The sequence below is a fragment of the Papaver somniferum genome, unplaced genomic scaffold (assembly GCF_003573695.1).
Source record: "Papaver somniferum cultivar HN1 unplaced genomic scaffold, ASM357369v1 unplaced-scaffold_137, whole genome shotgun sequence".
Classification (NCBI taxonomy): Eukaryota; Viridiplantae; Streptophyta; class Magnoliopsida; order Ranunculales; family Papaveraceae; genus Papaver; species Papaver somniferum.
The window spans coordinates 14,989,002-15,005,292 of record NW_020622934.1 but is presented as its reverse complement, the minus strand read 5'-3'; the positions used below and the strand labels follow the sequence as shown (position 1 = coordinate 15,005,292).

At 36.5% G+C, this 16,291-nt stretch overlaps 3 protein-coding genes across 5 annotated transcripts; 1 reads left to right on the top strand and 2 right to left on the bottom strand.

Moving 5' to 3' along the window:
• The first annotated feature begins 6,167 nt into the window (after positions 1 to 6,167).
• Positions 6,168 to 9,801, top strand: LOC113334897 (probable receptor-like protein kinase At5g18500). 3 transcript variants are annotated; one of them, XM_026581119.1, is made up of 8 exons: positions 6,174 to 6,643; positions 7,022 to 7,659; positions 7,791 to 7,895; positions 7,976 to 8,098; positions 8,191 to 8,361; positions 8,512 to 8,641; positions 8,936 to 9,148; positions 9,362 to 9,761. In XM_026581119.1, the coding sequence occupies exons 2-8, from the start codon at positions 7,034 to 7,036 to the stop codon at positions 9,485 to 9,487; spliced, it is 1,494 nt and encodes a 497-aa protein (XP_026436904.1). In that variant the 5' UTR covers positions 6,174 to 6,643; positions 7,022 to 7,033; the 3' UTR covers positions 9,488 to 9,761. The 3 variants fall into 3 exon arrangements, with proteins under 3 accessions (XP_026436906.1, XP_026436904.1, XP_026436905.1); XM_026581120.1 differs by having other exon boundaries at positions 6,176 to 6,643; positions 7,014 to 7,659; positions 9,362 to 9,801; XM_026581121.1 differs by lacking the exons at positions 8,512 to 8,641; positions 8,936 to 9,148; positions 9,362 to 9,761 and having other exon boundaries at positions 6,168 to 6,643; positions 7,014 to 7,659; positions 8,191 to 8,365.
• Positions 9,802 to 9,967: 166 nt separating this feature from the next.
• Positions 9,968 to 12,507, bottom strand: LOC113334899 (pto-interacting protein 1-like). The gene is made up of 8 exons (XM_026581122.1): positions 12,346 to 12,507; positions 11,900 to 12,016; positions 11,420 to 11,670; positions 11,201 to 11,327; positions 10,832 to 11,105; positions 10,613 to 10,745; positions 10,390 to 10,476; positions 9,968 to 10,275 (listed from the first exon to the last, which is right to left on the bottom strand). The coding sequence occupies exons 2-8, from the start codon at positions 11,982 to 11,984 to the stop codon at positions 10,144 to 10,146; spliced, it is 1,089 nt and encodes a 362-aa protein (XP_026436907.1). The 5' UTR covers positions 11,985 to 12,016; positions 12,346 to 12,507; the 3' UTR covers positions 9,968 to 10,143.
• Positions 12,508 to 14,422: 1,915 nt separating this feature from the next.
• LOC113334610 (guanine nucleotide-binding protein-like 3 homolog) lies at positions 14,423 to 14,813 on the bottom strand. The gene is made up of 2 exons (XM_026580826.1): positions 14,689 to 14,813; positions 14,423 to 14,621 (listed from the first exon to the last, which is right to left on the bottom strand). Exons 1-2 carry the CDS (start codon positions 14,811 to 14,813, stop codon positions 14,423 to 14,425), a joined length of 324 nt encoding a protein of 107 aa, XP_026436611.1.
• Between the last annotated feature and the right edge of the window lie 1,478 nt (positions 14,814 to 16,291).

The window sequence follows — 16,291 nt, the reverse complement described above, 5'->3', positions numbered from 1 at the left end:
AATGTTGTTTATCTCTTCCTCACATCAATTCTACTATCCGTTGGACTCGATACAATAATATTTCTCGGTTATTTAAAGTGTGATATTTCGTTTTCGTTTTCGTTTTGACTGTTAGAAAAACGTACTTAGCAAATAGCAAGTCACCAATAACCACGTAAAGATAAAATAAAGTTTAAGAAATTGACTAAAATTTTAAACGGAAAATGGGTTATTTGTCCAAATATTTTTAAAATATGGTTCTAATGGACGAGTAAAAATTAGTATGGGTGAAATGGACACCAAAAAAATAGCAAGGATGAAACTGGATTCATACTGACTTAAACTTAAAAAATAGCAAAGATGAAACTGGATGCATCCTGATGTAAATTAAAAATAAGAAAAAGTATTTGAAAATGGGTACGATGAAATTGTTTACATCCTGTCTATTTTTACATTTTTGTCCATTTAAACAGTATCAAAATCTAAATGTCTTTTTCACCCAAAAATTGTTGATTTTGATCTTTTTAACCAATTTTGTGAATTTTAAAACGCACGCATGCCGGCCACCATTTATCCACCTTTGATTTTCACCATGCACCCTCGGACCTCAGTGTATATACAAAACTTTAATCCTTTAGAGCATGTCCGATGAGAGGTTTCTAAATTCATAAATTTAAGGCCATTTAGGATTTAGACATTTCTAAATTCCAAAACTTTAATCCTTTAGATGTGAAGTAGGATGTTAGGATGAGGTGGTGAGTTAGTTATTTAAACATCCTCCAGTGCATCATCTAGTTTTAGAGGTTCTTGTAGAGGATGTGATAAACTTAGTTAAAGATTTTACTCAATCAAATTAATGTTAAATCAACCGAAAACAAAATATATGTACCAAAAAAAGTGGTTTAACCAATTAGATAAATACAAATACATTGTAAAATACAAATATATGTGCATCATCTACTGGTTGGAGATGATCTCTTTCAAATTCCTATTATATAGGAAATTTTATATTTTGTAAGGATGTTTTTCTACACCAACCACGCAGGAAGCACATCACAACTCACTGGAGATGCTCTTAGGAAAATGTCACAAACCAAAGGAGTTCGTAATTAAATTGATTTTTTTTTCTTGGGAAGTCCAAGTTTTTGTAAAAGAAAAAAAAGAGTATTGCAAAGGAACTTAACAAGAAAACAGGTTCTAGAAACCTCAAAAAACTTGGAAATTTTAAAATCTATAATAATAATTAATAAACACCAGGCTCTTCAACAAAGTGAAAAAAGATAGTCTGTAAAGTAATTTTCTTCGGTTCCCCTATCAAGCAAGCACCTTCTCTTAGCATTAATTAAAAATTTTACGTCGCCATACGTGTGATCATATTTAATTGAAAAGATGAAAATGAGAGGGTACCGAACACCACAAACTTTTTCGTTCGGCAACCTGTATGGACAAAGCTTAATAAAATAGCAAGCAGACCAACTTAATAATCCTTGATAACATGTGTATATAGTTTATATGTCCACTCTTCTCAATCAGAAAGTCTAGACAATAAAGTATGTGCACCTGATTGTTAAGAAGAGTACTTGGACGATCCCAAAAATTGATATCCACAATCAATATAGTCGTATCCAAATAATCCAATCAGAATTCTGCCAAGTATGAAACTTGTTATCTATCTTTCAAGATACACATTCTATAAGAACGAGTCTCGTAATCGATCACAATGAATATGGACGCATCTACTAAGATAGTGAGTAAAATAAAATGGTTCAGTTTTCACATACCTTTTTGATGAAGTTCTCCAAAAGTATTTGTCGACCTTCAGTTTTCGAGGGTGATCTCTGATACTCAACTAAAAAATTATATACCTAGTCTAAGACTTGACTTAGTAGACTAGAAATTAAGATATAGTTTTGTTGATCTAACATTGACAACAAACTTGAGATAGAAAAACTTGTGGGTTCAACGAAGCAATGCTCTGACAATAGGAACCACATGTTGCAATCCATCTTTGTTTCAATCCCTGACAGATTACCATTAACAAAAACTTGAACCATTCTTGCAGAGTTAGAACGAATCAGAATTCTATTATACCCCATATATTAACCTATACAATTCAAAAACCATGTGTGTATCTCATGTATATAATTTATCTTAACCCCCCGTGCCAATACTATACGACCCCAAAACACAATAACTCCTTTAGTTATATTTCAACCACTGGCCTCAGAATTACTCTTTGTATCTCCATCTTCAACAAAATAAGAGATGAGTGTAGAAGATACTTCGTCGAGTAATCATAAAGTTTAACTTTAATAATAATGCGACTTGGGATATCTTCTATGAGAACAAAGATCAAAGATGACAAGGGATCACCTTGTGTTGACCCGGAAAAACCCTCAGGGCTCCCATCAACCAAAGTATAAGTTTATGCGGATTGGAGAATATTAATAAGCCAAGTACACTAATTCTTAGGAAAAAAATATATCTAGAAAACTGCAATGATGAACTGATAATTACCGACATCATATGCCTAAGTTATGTCAAGTTTTCAACCCAACATTACCAAACTTTTTCTTCGACCCAAGCTCATTAGCTATCTCAGGTATAAGGATGATATTCTCATGGATATTCCTGTGCTTCATCAAAACCAACTTGTTCCTCGGAAACCGATCTTCCTAGAACTCCGCCAAGACGACAAGCTAGAATTTCGGTATAAACTTTTAGAATAAAATTACTAAGACTAATTTTGGCATGTCAATCCTTTCGAAATTGGCTAATATTTTGGGTTTCTTATATTCGCAGACCATGTATTTACCAAGAACTAATCTTCGATTTAAATACTTTCTAGGCAAAGAATTGAGATTTAAATGATGCAGTAACATAATGCAAATGGATCATATGCATCTAGAATCTGAATATCCAAGACACACCTTATAGTTTTAAGGGCGTTTTACAGAATGGTCACCTTCCCTTAATTGGGTTCACAAAATCATCACACCTATAATTAGTGTTACAAAACGGTATTTTTTCATCCGCTTTAACAGTTTTGGAAAAAACAACCTGAATTTTATCATAAATATCCCTTCTCAGTTGTTGAGGTGATGGTGACGAAGTGGTGGTGGTGGTGGTGGTGGCTATATTCAATTGAGGAAGAAGTGAACCCTTTGAGAGAATGTGATGTAACGATCCTGAAAGTGAGCTGAAGTTCCGATGCCATGTAACGATCCTGAACATTTTATATATCACCAGTAACAGTTGGACCACCACCATCACTTCATCACAAACACCAGTAGCACCACCACCACCACCACTTCATCATAAATAGTAGCAGCACCACCACTACCACCACCAACACCCTTTAATTGACTTTGTTGAAAGGAAATTGGGTAATTCTGTTGTCTGACTTAACTTTGTACGGTGACATAGCTCTTCAGTTAATGGTCTAGTGACTATATTGCAAATAGTTTGTAACATCGTGACCAATTTGTGAACCAAAACTAGGAAGTGTGACTGTTGTTAATTATACTCTAGTTTTAGTCGACTTTTCTACATATACACTAAAGTCTTATACGAAAATTTGATTTTTAACCTTTTTTTTCTGGAAATGATGAAACTTGGAAAATGCATGTACATGAAAACAATGTGTAACTCGGTGAGTGGCTGACAAATACTATATATGGGTTTTAGTGTAAAGATAACGTGTATACAAAGTATTTTTCGAATTACTTTTTCTTTTTAAAATTATTTTTTTATTTTTTAAAAGAAAAAAAACATGTGTCTGAATTATAATTATATATGTAACTGCATAATTATTATAGGCTAATGCCAATTCTAGCAAGGAAATACCATTCAATATAAGACAAAAGGTAAAAACTTATTGAATTACTCAAACAATACCCCTACTAATCCTGGTATCCGCTTTTAACAATTATGATGGAATTGCACCGGGAAAAGAAATGTTGGACGATGATCAGTTTTTTTTTCCGGTAAAGAAAAATATATTGATCAAAAAAGCGAGGGTATAAAAGGATTGGACTACCCGAAAGAAAGAAAAGCAACGGAATAACATGCTATCCCTCTAACGAGAAAAAAATAGAAAAAATAAGAACAACAATCACTTCTAAAATCGAAGAGCAAACACTAAAACGACTTAAGGAGGATTAAGAAATGCCCTTGGCCAATTATCAATAACATCAGAATAATTGAGATCCTGACATACTTTGAAAACTAAACACCAACGGAACATCTCATATTGAGCTTTGCCAATCACTGCCTTGTCTGAATTTTGCTTCCTATTAAAAATTCAGTTGTTGCGCTCGTTCCAAATGCACCAAAGTATTGCAGCTGGAATAATACTCCATATTTGTGTTTGAACCTTATCATCTTGAGGTAAAGTCCAAGAGAAAAGAAGAGTTACCGCATCTAGAGTTAAAGTGAAAAACCACCTAAGCTTTTCAATGAAATAAGTCCAAATCTTCTTCGCAAACACAAAGTGAGTGAACAAATGGACTATAGTCTCATTTTCAGAACAGAACACACAGGTTTGAGGCATTTCAATACCTCTTCTTCTCAGCATATCTCTTGTAGGAAAAAGTGAATGAGCTATAGTCCATAGGAAGAACTAGGGGTGCACATACTCTACTCATATCCGCCAATCCTATCCTACCCGCCAGTGTTTTAACCGTATCCTATCCTACCCACTATTTGACGGGTAGGGTAACGGGTAAAGATTTTCTTAACCGCCGTTAGATGGGTAGGGTGACGGGTAAAGCTCGAAATTATCCTACCCTACCCGCCTATTTATCTAACAGCCGTTAGTAGCCCTTGATCTTTCTATTATTGATCATCTTTTCCGTTGGTTTTTTATTAATCAACTCAACCTAAAAACTAAATTCATTTTCGTTTCATCTCTTCATACTTCTCCTCTCTAACGAAGGGCCAGTACTGTTGCATCTTCGCCACCTCCACCTCCACCATCTTCTCAACTTGAGGTCAGAGAAAGTAAGAAGCGGAAGAAGACATCTTGGGTATGGGGGCATTTTACGACGAGTTTTGATGAAGATGGTATTAAATGGGAGAAGTGTAACCACTGTGAAGGCATGATGCTTTTGTTTGTTCATTTTTCCCTAGTTAGATTGGCAGTACCATTGGGTACATATTTAGATAGGATGGCTCTTATTTGTTGTGTTGTTGCAAGATTTCATTTTTGTTTTTTGGGAAGCATTTTTTATATACACAGTCAAGGTAGTAACTAGTAACCAGAAAATCCAGAATATAGAAAACTAAAAAAGAAAAAAAAAACGGTTATACCCGCCACCCTATCCTACCCGACCCGCCAATTAATGGGTCGGGTAGGACCTTATCCGTTTAGTGGCGAGTAGGGTGGCGGGTAAAAAATTTCTTACCCGCCAGTCAGCGGGTAGGGTGGCGAAATAGGCCATATCCTACCCACCCTACCCGTTGTGCAGCCCTAAGAAGAACCCTATTTTTGGAGGAACTTTTAACTGCCAGATGAACTTGAAAATGTCATGAACTGGAATTGCAATATCCTGGTTTGCAAGGCTATCATAGGTTGACTTGACAGTGAAAAACTTCTTGCTGTTAAGGGACCAATGTAGCTCATCATCTGCAGCTGAATTGAGAGTCACATTTCTTAACTCTGCCTGCATCCAATCCATTTCAGTGCTAAGATTAGAATTAAGTCTTCTTGGAAGACCAACATCCCAAGTAATATTTCCAGCAACCATAACAACACAATCTAACACCGAAGCATTTTTCTTTCTTGAAGCATTGAAAAGATTAGGGCTGGGCGATGATCTGTTGTGCTGACGACCTTATGCAGCAGTGAATCTATCCCGCCCAAAGATAAAGTTTTCAGTTTTTACTTGTGCATACGGATTACGGACTCTTGTCTAAACTGTCATCTTTAACGTAGGACAGTAAACTCTGGCGAGGTAAAAAAAAAAAAGAAAAACATTTTGGTCTGAGATCAGCCTCCCTGTCCCAAATATCAAATTGATGTTTGACCAAAATATAAAAGTGAAAGAAAATTCACTGTGCATATACAACTTTAAAGAATCTTTTGTAATGGCGTTGGTGTCTGTTTGTTAAATATTTAATTAATATATAAACAATAATAACTGATAATCAATCATCTTCAATCAAGACCCCCATTTAAAGAAATCCAAAAATTGAATCCAAATATACTTGAAAAAAAACCTTCCATTTCTAAATGCTTCTCCTTTACTGTTTCTAAACACACATCACCTACCATTTTGATAACTCCATCTCTTCTTCTTCTTCTACAGAATTCTCATGTCCCTGCTGTACTCTTTACTAAACCTTACATCAACAGCATCATCTAAACAATTATTATTATTATTATTGTCATTGTCATTTAGGGTTAGAGTTAGGGGTGGTAGAGTTTTCAATACAACCAGATATCAGCTAGGGTGTCAGAAAGCTCTATCTGAGCTTAGATTCAGACACCCTTTTATCCATACAAGAAACCCTTCAAAGGAATTTATCAAATTTCTCAATTTTGGTTCTTTCTTATTCATAATGGCATTCATTTGGGGGTTTGGGTTTTTTCCAACTTTAGCTGTTTTTGAGATTCTTAGATCAGAGATCTGAAAAAGTTTGGATTCCCCACAAGGAACTTCAGGTATGTGCAACTCTTGATACAATTAGAGAACTAGTCTGTTCTTGCATTTTCTTGTTCTTGATTTGACTTGATTTAATATCCATCATTCACATTGTATAAGGTGTTGATACTTTGTTTTTTTTTGTATTGGTAAATCATGGTGTAGATGAATTTGGAGCTCAGGTGTGGGTATTAGCACCTGAGCTCTTTAGAAGCTTACTTGAGAGGCATGTACTGTTAGGCTATCGTTGCTTATAGCTTAGTTAGTTGGCTAGTGCTGTTCTACGCTACAAGTATGTTTACATATTGACATTTAAGTGAATGACAGGGGAAGAAATAATTTTGTTGTAGGATTAAATGTTCTCTTGTGTTTTGATTTTCTGTTGTGCAGTTTTGTAGGTATCAGGAGCAATGGCGATAAATCTCAATGCTGAATTGTCTAAGAAAACGGATGTCTTTGGCCTGAAAGTTTGGGTTTTAATTGGAATAGTTGTGGGAGTATTCATTGTAGCGATTCTCACAGTGCTCTCGCTATGTGCTACTTCAAAGAAGAAATCAAAAAGAGCTTCTGATAAGCTTCCTGTTAGTATTCCTACAATTTCAAAGGAAATCAAAGAAGTAAGAATTGACCAAGTAAGGATACATGAAGCTGGTAATGGAAAATGCGGAGATAAAGAATCTGATACACTTCTTGTTCATTTGGGTGTTAAAAATGGGGATAACGGTAGTCAATCGGACTCTTTTCACCTTGCAGAGAAAGAACTTGTTGGTTCTCAATCAGGGGACTACGGGTCTGGGACCTTTTCTGTTCATAGGAATTCTGCGTGTTATAACGCAACGGCTCCTTCACCACTAAGTGGCTTACCAGAGTTTTCTCATCTTGGTTGGGGACACTGGTTCACATTGAGGGACCTGGAACTTGCAACTGACCGCTTTTCAAAGGAAAATATCCTTGGGGAGGGGGGATATGGTGTTGTCTATCGCGGTCAACTGATAAATGGGACCCCTGTAGGTGTTAAGAAGCTACTCAACAATCTGTAAGTTTCATGAATATTGGAATGTCGGGACTTCATTTATTTTTGTTTCTGAACGAGATGTTTCCCAAATGAAAATTCTTGTCATACCTATCTCTCTCAATGTTTAATGTAATATGAATGATTTTCTACAGTGGCCAAGCTGAGAAGGAATTTGGTGTGGAGGTTGAGGCTATTGGTCATGTGCGCCATAAAAATTTAGTGCGGCTTTTAGGTTACTGTGTCGAAGGAACTCACAGGTACAAGCTTCTCTGACACCTGTTTTTAGTACTTTGTTCTGAAAATATCGTTTTCTCACATTTTACATCTGTTTGGTCAGGATGCTAGTTTATGAGTATGTAAACAATGGGAACCTAGAGCAATGGCTTCATGGAGGTATGCTTCAGCATGGATATCTTACTTGGGAGGCCCGGATGAAGGTTCTACAAGGCACAGCCAAGGCGTAAGTTTAGTATTTGTGAAATCCAGCTGTATCCCCATATTGTATATTCCGTAGACTATCTTATGTGAATATATATATCTTTTTACTTGCAGACTAGCTTACTTGCACGAGGCTATTGAACCGAAGGTGATACATCGAGATATAAAGTCCAGCAATATATTAATTGATGATGACTTCAATGCCAAGGTTTCTGACTTCGGTCTGGCCAAGTTATTAGGTGCTGGGACAAGTCATATCACCACTCGAGTTATGGGAACCTTTGGGTAACTCTTCTTTCTTAGAGCATCATACGACTTCGCTTGCTTAATCCTCTTTCTTTCCTTGGTTTACTGTGGATATTTTCACACCTCCAAGAAATTGTGAAGATATCCAAGGTGGGGTTAAGCATTACTGACTTGTTTTAATTTATTCAGATATGTTGCTCCGGAGTATGCAAATACAGGCCTTTTGAATGAAAAAAGTGACGTGTATAGCTTTGGGGTTCTTGTGTTGGAGGCAATCACTGGAAGAGATCCTGTAGATTATGGACGTGCTGCCAATGAGGTATGCATGAATTATATTTTTGGCATCATTGGAAGTACGAGTATTCGCTGAAAGTTTTAATGAGTTTTTGCTACTGTCAATAGATCCATGATATATGATTCAGTGTGCCACACCTCTATGCAGTTAGATTGGACAATAGTACTCCTATTTGTAACTAAGTTGAAACGTTAAGTGGTGGATGTAGTCTTCTCTGACTCTGAGATTAAGTTGTCAGCATTTTGATTTACTCAATCTTCTATATTCAGCGTAAATTGTCAGCTGCCTCAAATTTTAAAGTTCTTTTTGGTGCTTTAGGTAAATCTGGTCGACTGGCTCAAGATGATGGTAGGCAGTCGGCGCTCGGAGGAAGTCGTGGACCCAAACATAGAGAGAAAGCCGTCAACAAGAGCCTTGAAACGAGCTCTTTTGACAGCTTTGAGGTGTGTTGACCCAGACTCGCAAAAGAGACCCAAGATGAGCCAAGTTGTCCGTATGCTTGAATCGGAGGAATATCCTATCCCTAGAGAGGTTTGTATTCTGATCTCACCTTCAAACAACAAACTCACTTTAGAATAATGACCCAGACCCTACGCCATACTAGAAGGCATTAACAAAAATGTCGCATGCCACCACGAAACCATTACAGCTGATATCACCTTGTATTTGGAGCAGAAGACCATGCCTTCCTCTGGGATAACTTACCGTCTTTTTAACTCTTGATTTACTTGTGTATCATGTCAGGGTCGAAGGCGGCGAAAGAGTCAGACTGAGAGCATAGACACTGAATCACTAAAGGAGAACTCAGACACAGACAAAAGTGACAATCCAGATTCAAGGGCAGAGAGCAGAAGAAACTACCCTGTATAGTTAAACGAACGATTGAGTACGTTTACAAACATTTAAGGGAGCTGACAAAGATTTAAGCGGAAAAATATTTACAAATTTGGGCTTCTACGAACCCTGAGGGATGATTGTTGTGTGTACAGTTAGTTTCATTGTAGGAGGATTTGTTGATGGAAAAAAAAAACTCAAAACTTGTTCCCACGAAAATGATTATTGTTGTCTGTTTGTTTGAATTAGTAAGGGGGCTTTCATATGTTATAGCAAAGTAAAATTTTGTCTTGTATTAAGCGATTAACTACGTCACAGACTCGCTATCATCTAAAGTTGATTCATGCCTATTCTTCTGTGTCTGCTCTAAATGTTGTTTCAACTGTGATGTCCATTTTCGTTAACAAGCCTTGGTCAACTGCTTCTAACTCGCAAGTAAATATGTTTGGTCCATCGATTTCCTTTTTTTTTTCCCTTTCAAGTAAAATTGGCAAGAACAGTTTGCTACTACTTACATGTTAATAAAAATGAATAGATTATATAGCAAAAAAGCCAAACCAATGAGACGTTTCTTATTAATGGAAGCCTATGGGGGGTGATTGTATACAATCTATAGCCACACCCTACTGCTATAGGAAAAAATTCATTAATATATAATGTGTGACAAACAATAAGTCAAAGAAGGAGATGATTCACAAGCTTGGTGCATCACCAAGCTGTCCAGTTCTAGCATTTAACAATGGCTGGAGAGCTTTGACAACAATGCTCATGTTAGGCCTAAAATCAGATTCGTATTGCACGCACAAAGCAGCTACTGCAGCCATCTGTGTCAACAGAAAGAAAAAATAGCGACATTATTAGAAAACCTGAGAAGACATTTTGGCTTTATATATGTGTTTAGAAGAAGAACTGGGAAATAAATGAAGCTCAAAATTTACCTTTGCAACTGCTTTTGGGGGGTAATCTCCCCCTAGTCTTTGGTCAACACATTGTTTAACCTTGTCTTCACTAAGTCTTGGTGTGGCCTGAAACATTAACGACTTACATATCAGCATGTGAATGAGGGGGAAATGTTGGTTCCAAGAGTTTTAATCTAAAAGTAAGTAAGAGTTGTTCCCTACATGAGAAATGCTGTGCAAGATAAACTAAAGAAATACATACCCATGTTACAAGACTCTGTTGCCCTCTTGGTAATGTATGATCAACAGGTTTACGACCAGTCAAGAGCTCCAGTAGTACTACCCCATAGCTGTAAACATCACTCTTGGAACTAAGCTGTCCAGTCATTGCATACCTGTCATCCACACAATCGGAAACAATAAGATCCTTATTCCAAGTAGGTAGCATGCTGCCAAGATTTTTACAAGAATAATAGCTTACTCTGGGGCATGATAACCAAAGGTTCCCAGAACACGCGTCGAATGAAGACGTGCTGCCATGTCAGGAGCTTGATTTGACAGATCGAAATCAGCAATTTTAGCAACATGGTCGTCAAAAAGTAGCACATTGCTAGACTTAATATCACGATGGATGATGTGAGGTTGCGCCTTCTCGTGTAAGTACTCAAGCCCCTTCGCTGCGCCTACAGCAATTTTTACTCGTTGTGCCCAAGATAGAACTGGACCTGGTTGTGCTCCTTTGACACCTTTCCTTCCTACAACAGTGCACATAACATTATCTCCGTTGTCCAGTAAGTGAAACTTACTTCCTATCTACGAATTATAATCAACTCTTAACATTTTTACTTACCATGTAGAATATCGTGAAGAGATCCCATAGTAGCAAATTCATATGCAAGGACACGGAGACTTGCATCGACAGAATAACCTACGAGCTCAACAACATGGTCATGTTTCAGCCTGGATACCATGGAAATCTGCCAAGTCATACATGGATTAGTCAATATAAGCCCGAACACTAGATATAACGAAATACATTGCAATGGCTCGATATATGCTGAAAACAAACCTGTGCCAAAAGTTCTTGGTCTGGTTGCGTACTAGCATCTAATTTTTTTATTGCTGCAGCCCTCCCACTCCTCAAAACTCCATAATATACTCTCCCATATGAACCCTCTCCAATTAAAGACTTTGTCCCGAAGTTATCAGTCACATCCTTGAGTTCATCTACTGAAACTGAGGGAACTTCAATTGGCTGAACTTTTACAGCAGGAGCATCTATACGTGCAGGGCCTGTGGTACGGTGACTTCCATTATTATCTGCATAAAAGTTTTCCTTTGTGTCACAACCCCAGATAAAACTTTAGGACCTCTCAAGACATGACACTAACTAGTAAAACATCCAGGACATATGCAAACACAGGGTTGTGCTTTGATAAAATTTGCTCAGACAAGCATGATTTTTACAATCCTGACAACCTAGACTAAATAAGCACGAGGCAAATTGAATCATTTATGCTTAATTACGATCCTAGTAATAGAAACTTACGTGTTGCGTTATTCGCCATGAAAGGAGCTTCACCGTCAGAAGCTTTATGGAATTCCTCTTCCCCGCAACAACCAAAGCAACCCATTTTAACTTACTTGTCTTGAAAATCCAAGCTCCCTGTCAGAATTATACAAATCCCTTCAATTTTGCGTATACACTACTCAGGCCTAACAAGATCATAGCACAAATCAAGCACTAACAGAGTATGACAACATGTAGCCAATCACTAAAGAGTAAATTTTGAGCAAAACCCCATGAATTCAAAGTGTGGGGGGGTTGTTCATATCTTTTGTTTCTCACTTTTGATGGCAAAAGAAACCCCAAATAATATGATTCAAAGATGAATATATGTAGATGAAACTGAGAAGAAACTTTAAAGCTGTGTTCTTAGGCACTTGGAGAATTAATCTGAGATAGATCTGATAGAGAACAAGTGATATACTTACTTCAAAAGCTGATGAACAGAAAGCCGGCTATACAGTGACAAAGGGTGGGTTGTTGTGTAGTAATAAGAGATGAAGAAACTTTCAGAGTAGAGAGAAAGAAAGAAAAACTTGGTATAAAACTGAGAACTCAAAAACTTTTTCTTCTTTTTTATTCTTGTTTTGTCTAAATTTTTGCTGGATTTTAATGAAAGATAAGGAATTATACCATGTGACACTGCTGTCTCAATGATTACACCAACTTCCACTTTTCTATATGCCTGCCCTTTTCTTTTATTCCTAACTTGTAGACTTGAACCAACTAAATTCGTCTACTACCGCGTCAAAGATTGTAAGCGTCTAAATTAGCCGCTCAACTATAAATGCATAGAAAATAAGTGCAAACTTATTGCAAATAGTAAATACCATGTGGAGGTAGTAGTTGCTTGAAAAAGAAAACCCTTTCATTTGGTTTACTTTGGCTCCAGGAACCGTTCGGATTATGAGAAGCAAATCTAGAGTCGGTTTACTCTACCAACCCCTCCAGCCTTAACATTTTATATGAAATAAAATTAATCACCGGTTAAGATTCTTTTCATTTGATAACCTTAATCATCAAAAATTATTGGTCACCTAATCTAATACTATCTAAGAAGATTGTTTGATTGATCTATAATCCCATCCTTCACTCCTGTCAGTTCCTTCTTTAAGTGATTTTTTTTGGGGAATTTTGATAAGCTGCCCCACTCTCAATTTCCGATTTAATAAGTTGTACCCGTTTTTTTTTTAACTTTTCAAAACTGCTCCCGTTGTTAATTTTTCCATCTAAATTTTTACTTATTTACCCTTTACTTGTCACGTTTATCTTCTATTTCATTTTTTCAGGTTAGTCGAGCCCGGTTCATGGATTCAGGGTTCAGGTTAGGGATTTAGGATTCATAGTTCAAGGTTCAGGGTAAGGGGTTTAGGGTTCATGGTTCATGGGTAAAGGTTCAGGGTTCATGGTTCAGGGTTCAGGTCATAGTTCAGGGATAAATATGACTTTTTAATAGGTGAGTTAACTGCCACCTTGCATTTAACTGGATGGAAAGCGTTATTTGAAAGAAAAAAACGGGGCACTTTAGAAAAGTGCAAAAAAACGGGGCACTTTAGAAAAGTGCAAAAAAACGGGGGCACTTTACTTACCCTAATTCAAAAGTGGGTCACTTTATCAAAATTCCCTTCTTTTTTTGTTGTGTTTTTAATAGTAAATTTTTATTGATCGATTCTGCTTACTAAACTTTTTACTTTTCAGTGCCCTTAAAACTTGACCATACTAAATTTTGATCTTTTCAGTGCCCTTAAAACTTGACTATACTAACCATACTAAATCATTTATTAGAATAATTTTTTTTTTGTAGTTCTTATGATTGAAAGTTTTGGATTCAGTAACATGCTTTGTGATTTAATTTGAGAATGTACTTCTTAGATAAGCTTTACAGGATTATGTGTAATTTTTATAGCCAGTTGGAGAGCTCTGATAAATGAACATGACGTTACCATTTTTCAAAGTCTCTGAATTTGGTGCGGACCCTAGATGAAGCTACACTGTGTTCTTCATCTTCACCATCAAGCCATAATCAATCTCCATTACTTCTTCCTAGTTATCATTAACCTTGCTAAATTCATCCACAATCAAACTTCTAGTTACTTTTACGCCATCTTTATGAGTTATTCATTCAATATTCAAAGTTCTACGAAAGCACCAAGTGTTCATAAATTTCTTCATAAACTTCAAACGGAAAACAAGAGTACAAATCATAAGTTTTTTACTGAGAGTCATTGCTCTCAACATTACATACAAAAAAAAAGCGTATTAAAAAAAAACTAAACTTACCTGCTGCCATCAATTTTTATCAATAACAAAATCTGACAACACATACTACCTTAACCGGACGACATAAACTTTACAAAGTAAGGATCAATACCAACACCACTAAAATAAAGAAGACAAGAAGCAGACATCAACAAGATTTTCTTAAGAAAAATTTGTTGATCATTTTCAAGCTTTTTTCAAAGCTTTTAACCTTTAATCCTATTGACATCCCAGAAGAAGATTGTTTTAATTATCCTCATTGTAGCTTTCCCAGTCTTCTTCTTCATAGAAGTTACTGTAATCACTTCCAGATGGTGCAGGAGTTACATCCTCAAAATCGCTTGTATCATCAGTATTGCTCTCATTCTCCTCAACATCCTCGTCTATTTCATCCTCCAACATCTCTTCTTTCTCATCATCAGTTGATTCACCTTCATGCATGGTTCTAGCGAAGATTGCATGATTCAACTTTTTATTCTCATACCACTCATACAGTTTCCTTTCATTAATACCTTGTTAAACGTCTCTCATCTTCATCTGCATTTGAATCTTTCTCACCTGACTCTATCTCCTCAACATGAAATTCATACCCCCCTTTTGATGCTTCTGAATCACTTTCAGTTGCACTGCCATACATCTTCCACTGCTTCCGATCAAGTCTTTCCTCTATTTTGCGTGCTACTCTGGTTAATCTCTTCTCCCCTCATGCAACAAATTCTACAACAGTTTCCTTTAAAATTTTCTTCTTCGCTGCCTCTCTTTGTCGCCTATCCATCTCAATATATATCTCATTTCTCAATTTCTCGAGTTCTTGATCACTCAATTAAAACGATATGTCTTTTTCATGATTATAATTCTCAAATGGGGGTGATGTTTCTGGAACTACATCTCCATTGTTTGCCATTTTCTGTTTATTTCTCTCTAATATCTCCTCTTTCCTTTTCTGGTTTATTTATATTCTTTCTCTAAACCTTTTTCTGGTTTAAACATTTTCTGTTTATTTCTCTCTAATCTCTCCTCTTTCCCTAATCAATAACATTAATAACCATCTATGGTCTTTGGTTAAGGGTCATGTCTCTAGACCATGCACGCCTATTCAACACTCTATACGCGACGTTCAGAACCATCATGACGCTTTGGAAATTATCACTCGTAATCAATTCCATCTAATCCTCACTTCTGTTTTAATTACACCCTCTCCAACCCAACGCCTCATTTTCCTCTTTCTCACCTTCTCTTAAACCCTAGTCCCTTCAGTTCCACCATTATGAGGGGCATTGGTATGCCACCAAACCTGGACTTGGTTCCTCGGATGTTAATTATTATCTTTGATTTTATGCAGGTCCAAATAATGCAACACCTGTTGGAAGGCACCATTGGCACTTGGATTACTTTGTGTAGATACTTGAATAACCTAACCTACATTTTTCCCTTGATCAAAGCCAATGCCACTCTACCTAAACCTATTCTGAACCATGTTAGGCTTAATTGTGATTCTAACCTAAACCTTATAAATACGTCACATCAATTACCCCATCCTTTATTTCAAAACTATTTCCTCTTTCCCATGGGTTATCTCATACCACTTATCAATATACCCCAGCTACCATTATCACCCTTGTACGTATCCAATTTCATTTGTTTTCCTCTGTAGGAAGAAACAAGATTACTAATGACTCTAATATCTATTTGGATGATGTTCTTTTGCACGTGGTACACGTCATGCAACCCTTTAAAAAGTCTACCATTATTAGAATTGTCATATTCTACTACCTATAACAGTTGCATGTGACAAAAGATGATCCTCGCTACCAAGATATCACGGGCCATACAGTACTACTGATAATCTGCCCAATATCACTGTTACTGAGCTCCCCCAAAACAAATCCCATCTGAATCTTTCACCAATCCATTCCCATTTTTATCAACAAACACTATATTCAACCACTCAACATTTCCATTTTTAAGGTTCAGTCTCCAATATAGTCTAATGTCACCTTGGTTCCGGATATTTATATGTCATGTCAATTTTCTACTCTTAACTTTACCATCTCATGGCACTGTCTTCTCCAGATACATATATATAACTTCCACACCCAATCCTAATTCAACATA

Excerpts from the sequence above, each read along its gene's own strand:
- LOC113334610 (XM_026580826.1), bottom strand. The coding sequence starts at position 14,813 with ATGTATGGCAGTGCAACTGAAAGTGATTCAGAAGCATCAAAAGGGGGG. Across the intron at positions 14,622-14,688 it reads GATGAGAGACGTTTAACAAG|AACCATGCATGAAGGTGAAT; the intron begins GTATTAATGAAA and ends AATCTTCGCTAG.
- LOC113334899 (XM_026581122.1), bottom strand. The coding sequence starts at position 11,984 with ATGGGTTGCTTTGGTTGTTGCGGGGAAGAGGAATTCCATAAAGCTTCT. Across the intron at positions 11,328-11,419 it reads ACCAAGAACTTTTGGCACAG|ATTTCCATGGTATCCAGGCT; the intron begins GTTTGTTTTCAG and ends ATGACTTGGCAG. Across the intron at positions 10,276-10,389 it reads CCCCAAAAGCAGTTGCAAAG|ATGGCTGCAGTAGCTGCTTT; the intron begins GTAAATTTTGAG and ends CTGTTGACACAG.
- LOC113334897 (XM_026581120.1), top strand. The coding sequence starts at position 7,034 with ATGGCGATAAATCTCAATGCTGAATTGTCTAAGAAAACGGATGTCTTT. Across the intron at positions 7,896-7,975 it reads TGTGTCGAAGGAACTCACAG|GATGCTAGTTTATGAGTATG; the intron begins GTACAAGCTTCT and ends CTGTTTGGTCAG. Across the intron at positions 9,149-9,361 it reads AATATCCTATCCCTAGAGAG|GGTCGAAGGCGGCGAAAGAG; the intron begins GTTTGTATTCTG and ends GTATCATGTCAG.